The following is an 11,712-nucleotide window of genomic DNA, read 5'->3' on the forward strand; positions in this document are numbered from 1 at the left end:
ATTGGAAGAGCAAAGAGAACCCGCAGACATGAAGCATCATTGGAGACACACCTCACCTCGTACCTGAGCAAACCCACAATGTCATTGTCATTGTCAAGGTTAAGGTTTGTTATCTCTACTTCTGTTTACTTGCCAAAGTTTCTTCCTTTTTTGTTAATCCTTAGTCTCAGCCCTTATTCATTCACATTGCTGATGATGGTGTTGCTTTATTTAACCGCTCTCTTCATATGAATATTGTCCCACCCATTATCGAATTTAACGAGATTTGAGGATCCCATGTGAAGTTGAAGAAGCACTATCCCCACTGCTATTTCCCTTTCTAAACAATTGGAACTCACAGGAATCATGCCAACGCTTGTTACTTTGAGCATCTTGGTCACTGTTTCTGCCAACTAAGAGGAATGAGTTCCGCTTTTTCTGCGTGTGGCAAGATTCTCAAGATGGGTTATCAGCCAAATACCATAATCTTGATTACAATTATGAGGGGTCTCACTCAAAATAGAGAGGTGAAGACAGCGTAGCACTTTCATGACAGGGTGATAGCCAGAGGATTTTAGATGAGCAACAAAACATTGATAGGCTTTGCAAGTACAAACTTGTGACTTATGCAAGTGAATTGTATTCTGAAATGTAAGGGCAGGCAAAAGATTCAAATTTTAAGTTTTAATCTATGATACTCTAAATCCATATTGTTTTATATCCATTTAAATGGATATATCCAGATCCATATTTTTGGATTTTAAATCCAATCCTTGGATTTGGATTGGATATATTTTGATTTTGAAAAGATAAATATCAATCCATATTGTATTTGGATTGTATTTAGATTGAATATTTTGGATTTTGAAAATCCAAAATCAAGATACGTTTAAGTCGAACTAAGGCGGATGAGGATTAGGTTGAAGGTCGAGAAGAGTCAGACCCTACCGAAGGTTAGTTGAATTAACACGAGTTGGTCTAAATTGAAGATTGACTCGATCCCACCCAACCAAAGATCGGCTTGAGTCGATCCCGTCTAAAGATCAGCCCTAGTTAATCCTTGTCCAACATCAGCCTAAATTAGCCTAGGTCAAAGGTTGACCTAAGTCGGTCTCTAAAGGATAGCCTGCATTGGCCATGTCAAAGGTTCATCTGGCCCTAGTTGAGTTGGCCAAGGCCGAAGGTCAACCTATTCAATCCCGGTTGAAGATCGATTGAGTATATGCCTATCACATGCTAGCCCGAGTTATTCCCAACCAAGGTTAGCTTCCATTAACTGCAGTCAAAATTTAGTTCGAGTAAGCCTCGACCAAGTTGGTGTTAAGGGAAGGGTGGCTAAGTTGGCCTGAGACAAAAGTTGATCGAAATTTGAATAATCGACCTTGCTTAGAATCGGTCGAGTTGGCTAGGTCAAGTCTGCCCCTTCGAAGGTTGACCAAGTCGGCCTGATCGAAGGTCCACCGAGTTTGCAATAGTTAAAAGTCGGCCTTAAGTCAGTCTTAGCCGGAGGTTTGTCTAAGTTAACCCGGTCAAAGGTTAGCCTTATTCAATCCTAGTTAAAAATCAAGCTGAATCAACTAAAGATATAAGGTCGAACCGAATCGGTCTAAGTCGAAGGATTGAGCTAAGTTGGCTAAAGTCGGTCGAACTGAGTTGACTTAAGTCGGTCGAGCTGAGTTATGTCGACTCATATCTAATGGACCTAATAATAGTGATTTATATTAGATCAATCTATTTAATTTAATATCATTTGAGAAAGTGGATTCAGTCTAGTTTGTTTCCAATTTAAATTGGATTATAAAGAATCCAAATTTAGTAGTTAATCCAAATTGGATTTTAATCCAGATCCATTTTAACTAGATCAACTAGATTTGAATTATCAATCCAATCCATTTTATTGGATCTAGATTGAATCTAGACTGAATATCGAAAAATCCAATACATGTCCACCCTTACTGAAATGGTCGTCAATAGAATATTTTTTGTGATATCGTGACTTACAAAACACTACTTTATGGCTTTTTCATTGTGGGTCAGAGGAAGCAATTGGTTTCTTAATGAAACGGTGGTGGAAAACATCAAGCCTGATAGTCATACCTTCAATACATGGGTTGATGCATTATGTATGAAAGAAAGGGTGAAAGAAGCTGAAAGTGTCTCGGGTATGATGATGAAACCAGGTGTAAAACCAGACGTTGTTACTTACAGTTCTTTAGTGGATGGTTCTTGGTTTGTTAATGATGTGAACTGTGAAAAGCTTGTTTCAGCACTATGGCTCGAATAGGGGTGACTCCTAATGTCCGCAGCTATCATACAATGGTCCATTGATTATGTAAGATTAAAATGGTGGATGAGGCCATCAATCTCTTTGGGGAAATGCATCACAATAGTATGATTCCTGATATAGTAACTTACAGTGCCCATGGTTTGTGAAAATCTAATACAACATCCCTTGTTTGGAGGCTTATTGATGAGCATGATAGAGGTTGATCTGCCGATATAATGATCTTCAATTCTATATTATATGTTTTATATATAATTTAGACAAAGCTATTGGATTATTCAGGAAAAGCAGAGACCTAGGAATTCAATCCACTACGAACCTATCAAGCACTCTTACACATTACGTATCGATGGACTGTGGAAAGGAGTTAGATTTTATGCAAAAGGTGGTTTTTCAGGATCTATTGACTAAAGGACAGCAACTAAGTGTCTGCATGCATGATGTTATGATTCATGGGCTTTATATACGGGGATTGTTTGGCGAAGCATTGATCTTTAAATCTAGAAATGAAAGACAAAGACCAGGGTTGCATCCTATTGCTGCAACTTTTGATATTATTATCCATGCGCTCCTTGAAAAAATTGGGAATGATAACGCAGAGAAACTTCTTCATGAAGTGATTGAAAGAGGCTTAATGCAAAAGTAAAACTTGTGGAGTTGCATTCATATTACACATAAAGTTATTCAGTTTTGGATGACAACACAACCAGCTAATATTTATTTCATTTTATTATTAAACATCATAGAGAAGATGGACTGTCTAAATATGTAATGGCTTACTGCCACGCTAGTTTCCATTAAAAGCCATATATATTGTAAGATTGTTTTTTATAATGGTGACTACATAAATATTCCTTTTCTTTTGTGTACTTTAGGTCTGATTCATTACTTTGAGGGATTGTTTGAGTCACTGGTAACTGTCTGTGTTTCAAATAACAAATGACGATGAAACTGACATGATTATTTGAAATGCTTTGTTTCTTATGGTTGACTCAAATTTTCTGTTTATTTCGTGTTCTTTTTTTATAGAAGATTTAAAGTACAAGCACATTTTCTAGCATAATCGATGATGTCTTGATGTTAAATTGCTATATTTTCCTGGATGTTTTTTCTGCTTAATTAATTGGAGTCATTTCTAAATCTCTGTTTTATGATGTTGGTGATTATTCAAGGAACGTTAGTCTCAGTCTCTTGTATTATGCTTGGTGATGAATGGCTGCACACTGAACTGGAACTATTTTAAAAATTAATTTATGATTCTTTATCATGATGTCTGGAATCTGCTTTAAATTAGTGATCATCTGATTTTAGTATTTAATTATATAAAAATAATAAACAAACGAAATATAATCACCAGATGAACAGAATGAAAATTAAATATAATGAAATGGTTTTTGATTTTATTCGTTGAATATTTAGATGATATTTCAATGTTAAGTTATTTTTTGTGGGTGTTTTCATATGATTTTTTGCATACATAAGCTTACTTTTTGTTCTAATTCCATTCCATGATTCAGTCATGTGAGAAAGTGATTTAGCAGGAAGCGTTATTTTCCCTGTTGCTTTGTCCTAAAATTTTGGATTCTTATCCTTTGCTCAAATAGCAACCCATGGCACAATGATCCTTAATTTGTCTCTTATTGGCTCACAGTTTTTAAGTCTTTAAATCAATCATTTTGTTCAGTTGGTGGCAAATGCTGTTATATGGCCTTAGAGGGCTCACAAGACTTAGAAGATAGTCCTCATCTTCTAAGCTAGTTTTTTTAGGTTTAAGCTAGATCTTAAACTCAAATTCTAAGATACGTGATGTTTAAGAATTGGTGACTACAACGAAATTTGAATTTCAGTCAAAGCATCAATCTCGCACCTTAGGTTCTGCGCCTCATCAGTAAGCATGATAAGCTATTAGCATTTGGCAGGTAGCTTTTTCCTTGCTCAATGAGTAGTTGGTAAAAATCAGTACCACCATGTCGTGGACTTTTAGTGATGTGTATAGGTTTTGTTTTTGGGAATAAAATTAGCTCCAATACAAAGTGTATCATAAATTGAGTCATTAGCTTTTTGTCTTTGAACTATGTTAGGTTTAATATATAGGAGCCTCATGGGTAGTGAAATTATATTTACTTATTTATGGTCCAGATTACTGATACATTTCTGCGTGTAGAACTTTGGATAACAAAGATAATTGTTAACGTCAAGTATGTCCCTTTTATCATTTAGAGTCAGATACAGCTAGGCATGGAATATATGCTTAGATTTTGGAGAGTACGAAATAAATCCGTTTCATGCATTTAATGAACTTTGGCTAGTTGTGATATCTTTGAAAATACCTCTATACTATATAGATTGATATGTTTGAAATGTGAGTTCATGAAGTTAATAAAATATTATGTTATAGTATACAAGATAATTTATATGTTAGTTTCCCTTGGTTATTCCCAGCTTTGAAATTCAGTTTGGATATATCAGGTACTTCTTCTCGCTTCTAAGATTGGCAAAAATTTATTTCATCTGAATGTTGTATTTCATTCTACAATTAACAGTCAGCAGTGAACCTAAATATTTAAACTTGATGTCAGTTTAGGCTGCTTCATGTTTCCCTCTACAACTAGCAATCAGCAGTGAACCTAAATATTTTGCTTCTTCACCCAACTACCCTGTTACCATCTTAATTGCAGAGCAACCAGTTGCGGCACAAGACCCTGCTAACGTCCCTCTGTAGGTATATTCTGTGGTTCTCTCAGTTTGTGTCACCGTAAGGGAAGCAACTGGCTTATGTGGTTCTTTTTTCCTTGAACTAAGTACTTGTCTTTGCTATGCTGTGCCTTGTTAGATTTCTTTTTCCCTTGATACATTCTATAAGGCAGTGGATGCCACATCTTGTATTTCTTAGCACATTGATGGATCTGTCTGCATATGGTTAAGAACCTGTTGCCACCAATGTTGTTGGATACATGTTAAATGCTTTTGGTTATGTTTTTCTAGATCTCATGCAATGATACTTGACTACTTTCTTTTCATGCTGGCATCATCTCTGCTTCTCAGCCTGCTTTGACCATGATTAGTAAAAGCTTACATATTTACCAAGAAAGTTAAAGAATTTCCATTCCCCACTACTTGACCAAACAATAAAAGGAAGGAAAAAAGATTTGGTTGCATAACTCTTGTCAGTATAACTATTTCTGGCATCAGGGTAATATTTCCAAAAAGGTTAGCTTGGCTGGTACAATACCAGAACAGCATTCATAATTTGTACCTGGTAGAGAATGTCACATGAAATTTCCTAGGAACTCTCACTGAAGCTGGTTTGGTTGGAAATTTAAACTCCTGTGGTTGACATAATTTTAAGAAAGAAAAGAAAAAAGAAGTGGTATAGTGTAAACGGTTAAGGATATTTCTGAAACTAAAATTTGTGGCTTCATTTAGCAGTACAAAGGCATATATAATATAGGGAATGTCATTGCTCTGGCCCCATAGAGGGGATACTTGTTGACAAACAGTTCAAGGTCTGCTAGCTGGCTTGATTCTCTTCTCCATTTGAAGTTTATCCCTAACTATATTCTTGCAGTTAAATTTTCTGTCGTACTTAGGTTCCTTTGTACTTGCATGAATGGTGTAACGTCTTTTCAGAATTAGACTGCATTAATGAGTGATGGATTTAGCAGCCAATACTCATTGTCCTCAATGGGGACAATGGAAGGGGACCAATTGGTTTCAAGTCACTCTGTAATCCTTCCTCAGTGGCTTTTGTCCCGAAAACCTTTGTTGATGTCTACCTCTTTATCCGACATCCCTTGGGACCCTTGTCTCCTCCTATTTTCAATTTTTCAATAAATTACTTTCTTTTTTAATTGGACTGTCACCTACTTTAAAGTTTAGTGCTAATTTCTTCATAAACTGATTTGCTTGAAAGATTAATAACTCTTATCAATTTCTTTTATACACACTTAAATCAAATTCCTAACTATCTGTTTTTAATTTTCTTTCTATAAATTAAGATATGACTTGCTTTAAATTTACATGCTAATCTATCTGAAAAACTAATATGTTTGAAAGATTGATATCTTTTAACAAATGTTTTTATAATACAGCTCATAATTCAGGCATGATCTGCTTTAGAACTACAGACTAATCTTATGAAGTATCGGTATCTGTTTGGAACATTGATTTTTCTTCTGCTAGATATGCAGATTCTAGTATGGAATTTTAGACATTACATTAGTATTTTTAGTTAATTGGTTGTGGTGTGTTATTAGCTAATTTCTCGATGAAAAGGACAGAATTTGATGATGAATGTTTTATGCTAGAGAAGATTTGTATGCAACACCACACATGGGTTGTAGTGGATGATAAAGCCTGAAATTTCCATGCCATGAAAATGAAGATATTTTTATTTAGTTCATATTTGAGAGTTGTGCTGAAGTGATTGAAGGACAAGAATACAGCTACGTGTGTCTGTCTGAAGGAGTCTAGTGGTAATGGTATCATATAATTTATCCATTTCTGCGCGTGAGATCTCAACATACTTATTGTCCCTTTTTACATTTGTTTTTATGCTGTAAATTGTAAGTACTATACAATTTTGCAGCTCCTTTCTAATTCATATTTCTCTGCTTTTTGTTAGAAAAACTATACAAAAGATGTTTTTATCCAAAACATAAGTATAAATCTAACTCCTATTCAATAAAATTAAGAAATCTCAACATGTAAAGAAAAAAATTAATAAATTTACTGTTTTAAAATTTTGAGTTGAAAGTAATATTAATCTTTTATATAAATTGAATTGATATGTTGAGTTTTCTATTGAATTTCTAGAAAGAGTTATCAATTTTTAATATATGTAAATATATATAATATTGAAAATAGAAGTATTTATGAATTTTAACTAAAATAAAATAGTCGGAAGTGTTCTGTATGGGAAGTAGTTATCAAGTTTTGGGCTGAATTAATATCACATTCTGTGATTAATGAATGCCCACCTTTTTTTTGTTTTCAGAAGATCGAATATATGCCACTTTATTATCCATGTGTTGCATTAAATTCAACTTTAGGGACCAAATTAATTTTCCTTTAATAAAATACTAAATTTTCCTCTGCAATTGGGGTTTTAATTAAAGGAACTTGTATATTTTCTTTTTTCAAAAACGTAACCATCTTTTAACTTTCGTTCTTGAAATTGTAAATGAAAACACCACTTTTACTTTTTTCTTTTTAAATATATACATGGAATTCGAGTTCATAAAACACAAATTACTAAAAAAACAGCATATAAACCCATTTTTTAACAAATTAAAAATTAGGAAATTATTTTTAGTAACATGAATTAAAAACGAAGTACATAATATTCATGTTTAAAAATATGATTATTTTTTTTTCATTTGAAATTCCTAAAAAATAAATTATAAATTCGAATTTCAAAACATATATTTGAAGCACAACTTATTTTTTTTTTTTAAATTCTACTTTCTATTTTATATATTTTTTAAATTACCCAAATTTGTTAAAAACCCCGAAAATAATTGGTACTTGAAAACGAAATAAGTAGGATTTAGAGTGAGAGAATTTGCAAGAAAGATTTAACGGCAGTGAGATTTTAACGTTCACCAAACCACGTTTGGTGTGTGTGACAGAAACGGAGGCTTAATAATGAAAACTTTTGTTTGAACGGTTTGGTTTATAGTTTGGAGACATTTTGCCCCACTAGCCATAGATTTGCCTACGGAATATTTTCACGACGGAGCTTACTTATGGCATAAATTCTTCAATGTCTTGATTAAGACTCTAATCTCACCCATAAAAAAATACACACACACATGGAACACCTCTTTTTCCTTGCTTCTTCCATGAAACAATTATTTTGTCTACAAGGTTTCATGCACGTAATCAATATGCTACCATCCCATATTTTATCACTTCTCTTCAACCTTATGTTGCAGCAGTTGGTATGTGATCATCATCATCATCCAACTGATCAAAACATATGTTCATATCCATCCATCTATAAATGAACACATCACAATGAGACAATGCAAAAATCAACAACATGGTCCCTCTTGTTTCATGAATTTGGTTTCTGACATAACTTCCCCAAGGATTTCAGCTAACTATTCTTTTCCTTATTCAACATGTCTGGTTACAAAGATTCCCTCTGCTTGCTTTTTGATTTTACTCAGCAAAAACCTCTGGGGGGGCTACACATTCTAAAGCACAAAACTAGTTCTATTCTTCTAAATAACATGCATGATTCGTGAACCTCTTCATGCTTTTCATTAAATATAATTTTGTATGATAAACCAGTCCCAAGTTCTAGAAACTAAAACCGTCCAACACCCTTTGTAAAATTTTTAAAGTAGCAAATGATTAAAAAGGAAGGGTGAGGTTAACTACTGATGCAACAAGACATTATGGGTCTGGTGGGCCTCACTTTTGTGTTTTTCTTTTCTTTTTTTAATTCCAATTATTAAATTTCATTGTCTCTTGCCAGACAGCCATTTTCTCAATTGTTGGAGAGAGATGATATATATATATATATAAATATAAATATATATCTATATATATCACAGAAGTTAAAAGATATGCTGCATAAGATTAAGTAAGAGGAGAGGCTTAAGGATTTTCTGTACACTGTCCAGATTGTGAATTGTTTGAAGAACACATTCAAAGTTGAAACCATGGAAACTTCTCATCCTCTTTCTATTGAAAGTTTTTCTTACAGTTGGTTGGTGAACCTGAAGCCATCCATAGAAAGCCTTGAAGGCTCCCTCAGAGCTTCCCTTGATGCTTCTGATGAAGCTTCCTTCATTGAAATGGACCCAAGAATGCCACCTTCTAAAAGGTTCTTCAGAAACTCTCAAGATTTCAAATTTGACTTCCCCACTTCACAGTCCCCTCTCACTCTTGTTGATGCTGATGACCTCTTTTCCAATGGTTATCTCATGCCCCTTTTTGTTGAGTCTTTGAAAATGGAAGCATATGAGGCCTCAGATTCCAATCCAAGTCTACCTTCCTCATCACATGTGCCAAAAATTGTGGTTCCTAATGCTCATTCTAGATGCCCTTCATTGAAAAGGTGCAGAACATTGTCAAGGAGAATATTTCAGAAGTACCTAAACTTCTTGAGGCCCTTGTGTAGAAGATTGAGGAGTGCCAAATCAGGTTCAAAATCTGAATCTGTTATTAAAAGAACTGAGTCAGCAAAGAATAGGGGATGCTACTCTGAAACATCCCCACGGATTAGTGTAGCTTATTCTGCTGACGACTGGCGAAAGTCCTGTGATTCAGAAAGTTCAATTTATGAAGCAGTTCTTCATTGCAAAAGATCCATTGGTATGTTCAAGTTCCATTTGAATATCATTAACCATGTGTTGTGTTCAAGGTTTTAAACGGTTTTGATCTCTTTGCAGTATTTGACACTGCAAGAAATTGCAGACAAATGAGGTTGTGATTTGTCAAAAACTTGATAACGTTCTGTTCAATTTTTTTGGATCTAACAAGCATTTTTGTCACTTTGCTCATTGCAGAGAGGATGAATTAAGGATGCTGCAAAAGGGTTGCATTTGGAAATTAAAAATCAAAGAGAAGAGCGAAGATAAAGGGAAAAGAAAGATTATCAAAAGGCTAAACCATGATCAGCCACTGCTCTGCTCCATCATCCTCTGCTTGAATCATTTTAAAATGTCAATAGGAAATAAAGATGTGGTTGGTCAAGCATTATTCATGCACTACGATCAAATTCTGGGAAACGGAAGAAGAAAAATTATAGTACAATTTTGTATGTTCATCAAATTTATAATGAGAATGAACACTTTTACTAAAGATGAGAGAATCTGCTTCCTGTTTCAGTAAAGTTATTCTTGAACTGATTTTTGGAATCAGAAACGTGTTATACAGATGAATTATGTATATAAGATTCTGATAACTCGGTATATATCTTATCTCTTATTTTTTTGGCTACCTGTTCCATAAACATGATCTGTGACATGGCTTGAAAGAGGGTTTTTGATTTTATCTTTCTCCCTCTCTGTCTCTCTCTTGTTGTTCTCTTGTGGATGTGAAAGTAAGAAACTTGGAAGATGGAAAAGTTTTGTGATAAGGGATTGAAGAAAGTGAGAAGTTTGAAAATTTCTCTGCAAACTTGACAGACTTGTTAGCTATGCAAATTTCAAGGCAATGATGAAGAAACGACACTTAAGGAGACAAAATCTGACGACAAATGTGCGGAGCCATTGAATTGTATGTGGACACTTTTAGCACAAATTCATAATAAATCTAATGATGGACAAATAATGAGTGATTTTTTTTTTATTTTAAATTTTATTTTGTATGTATCACCCAATTATTACCATTTCTGTTATTTTGAGAAGTCTGGTGCTGTTTCTGACAAAAAGATGCAACAGGAACTAGGTGGATTATATTACAGATATGAATAGCCAAGATTTGAATAATCAATTACGGATATTTTTATCAACTCAGAATAGAATTTGTAGTGCAAAGTTATGAATGTGGAAATTAGAGACTTTATAAACGTAATCAGAGTCAATTTTTTATGAAAGAATAATTTACAAATTTTTTATATATTTATATTTAATATAATATAGATATGTTTATACTTGAATTATTAAGTAATGATAAATGTTTTGTAAGTAGAAGAAATTGAATGTAGGGTCAAAAAGATTTATGGCCTCAGTATTGGGTTGACTTTAGAAACCAATCCTTAAGCTTACTGGGAGTGTGTTAACTTTATTCTTTATTGTGGGCCTAAATTCCCTCATGAGATCTGGGACAATATTTAATTCCTAGTTCAAATAAGATTATCTTCTTTTTTGAAAAAAAATAATCTTGAAAACTATAAAGAAAGCGACCTTATAACTATTAATTTAAAACCATGGATTATTTTTAAATGAATGGTTAATATTGTTTTTTTTTCTCATTTTTCTTTCTATTTTATCCTTTTCCTTATACTCTCTCTATACCTTTGAACTCGAACTTACATAGCTTTAAGCGTGTGTTCGTTTGAACAAATTGTACTATTCAAGCGAATTAGCGAGCGATGAATGCAGTCGAAATCGTATTTGGTTCTACTGATAAGAGACGATGGAAAAGCGATGATTTGCGTGGATTTTGCATGGATTGTACTGTTTAGACCATCTCGCCAAAATGGAAGGATTTGCACTGATTTATAAGTAAAGGACTTATATGCCCTGTACCATTGTTCAAAATTCCAACTGAATCTGCAACCCTTTATAATATTAAAAAACCATAATATTAACTTTAATACTAAAAAACCAAAATCAATTCTAACAACAACTCTAAAAGCATAAAATAAAAAACACATGCATGCACTGTGGTTTCACGAGAGCACTGTTCGTTTCCCATTGCCCATGTGATTTTCCAATATACATTGTCCTGACCAGGTTATCTGGCCTTTGCAGCTTGCTTTTCAGCCCATT

General features: G+C 33.8%; 1 protein-coding gene and 1 long non-coding RNA gene across 4 annotated transcripts; both read left to right on the top strand.

Moving 5' to 3' along the window:
• Positions 1 to 239: 239 nt before the first annotated feature.
• LOC111241474 lies at positions 240 to 6,794 on the top strand. 2 transcript variants are annotated; one of them, XR_002667515.1, is made up of 3 exons: positions 240 to 1,240; positions 4,942 to 4,985; positions 6,576 to 6,794. It is a non-coding gene; the product is annotated as an uncharacterized LOC111241474 (long non-coding RNA). The 2 variants fall into 2 exon arrangements; XR_002667500.1 differs by lacking the exon at positions 6,576 to 6,794 and having other exon boundaries at positions 4,942 to 5,237.
• Positions 6,795 to 8,817: 2,023 nt separating this feature from the next.
• Positions 8,818 to 10,216, top strand: LOC106766071 (probable membrane-associated kinase regulator 6). Of its 2 annotated transcripts, XM_014650833.2 has the most exons (3): positions 8,818 to 9,589; positions 9,667 to 9,700; positions 9,784 to 10,216. In XM_014650833.2, exons 1-3 carry the CDS (start codon positions 8,935 to 8,937, stop codon positions 10,106 to 10,108), a joined length of 1,014 nt encoding a protein of 337 aa, XP_014506319.1. In that variant the 5' UTR covers positions 8,818 to 8,934; the 3' UTR covers positions 10,109 to 10,216. The 2 variants fall into 2 exon arrangements, with proteins under 2 accessions (XP_014506319.1, XP_014506325.1); XM_014650839.2 differs by lacking the exon at positions 9,667 to 9,700 and having other exon boundaries at positions 8,821 to 9,589; positions 9,784 to 9,916.
• Positions 10,217 to 11,712: the final 1,496 nt, after the last annotated feature.

This window comes from Vigna radiata, chromosome 1 (assembly GCF_000741045.1).
Source record: "Vigna radiata var. radiata cultivar VC1973A chromosome 1, Vradiata_ver6, whole genome shotgun sequence".
NCBI lineage: Eukaryota > Viridiplantae > Streptophyta > Magnoliopsida > Fabales > Fabaceae > Vigna > Vigna radiata.

Coding starts and splice junctions, on each gene's coding strand:
- LOC106766071 (XM_014650833.2), top strand. CDS start 8,935: ATGGAAACTTCTCATCCTCTTTCTATTGAAAGTTTTTCTTACAGTTGG. Junction 9,590..9,666: donor TCATTGCAAAAGATCCATTG/GTATGTTCAAGT, acceptor ATCTCTTTGCAG/TATTTGACACTGCAAGAAAT. Junction 9,701..9,783: donor AGAAATTGCAGACAAATGAG/GTTGTGATTTGT, acceptor TGCTCATTGCAG/AGAGGATGAATTAAGGATGC.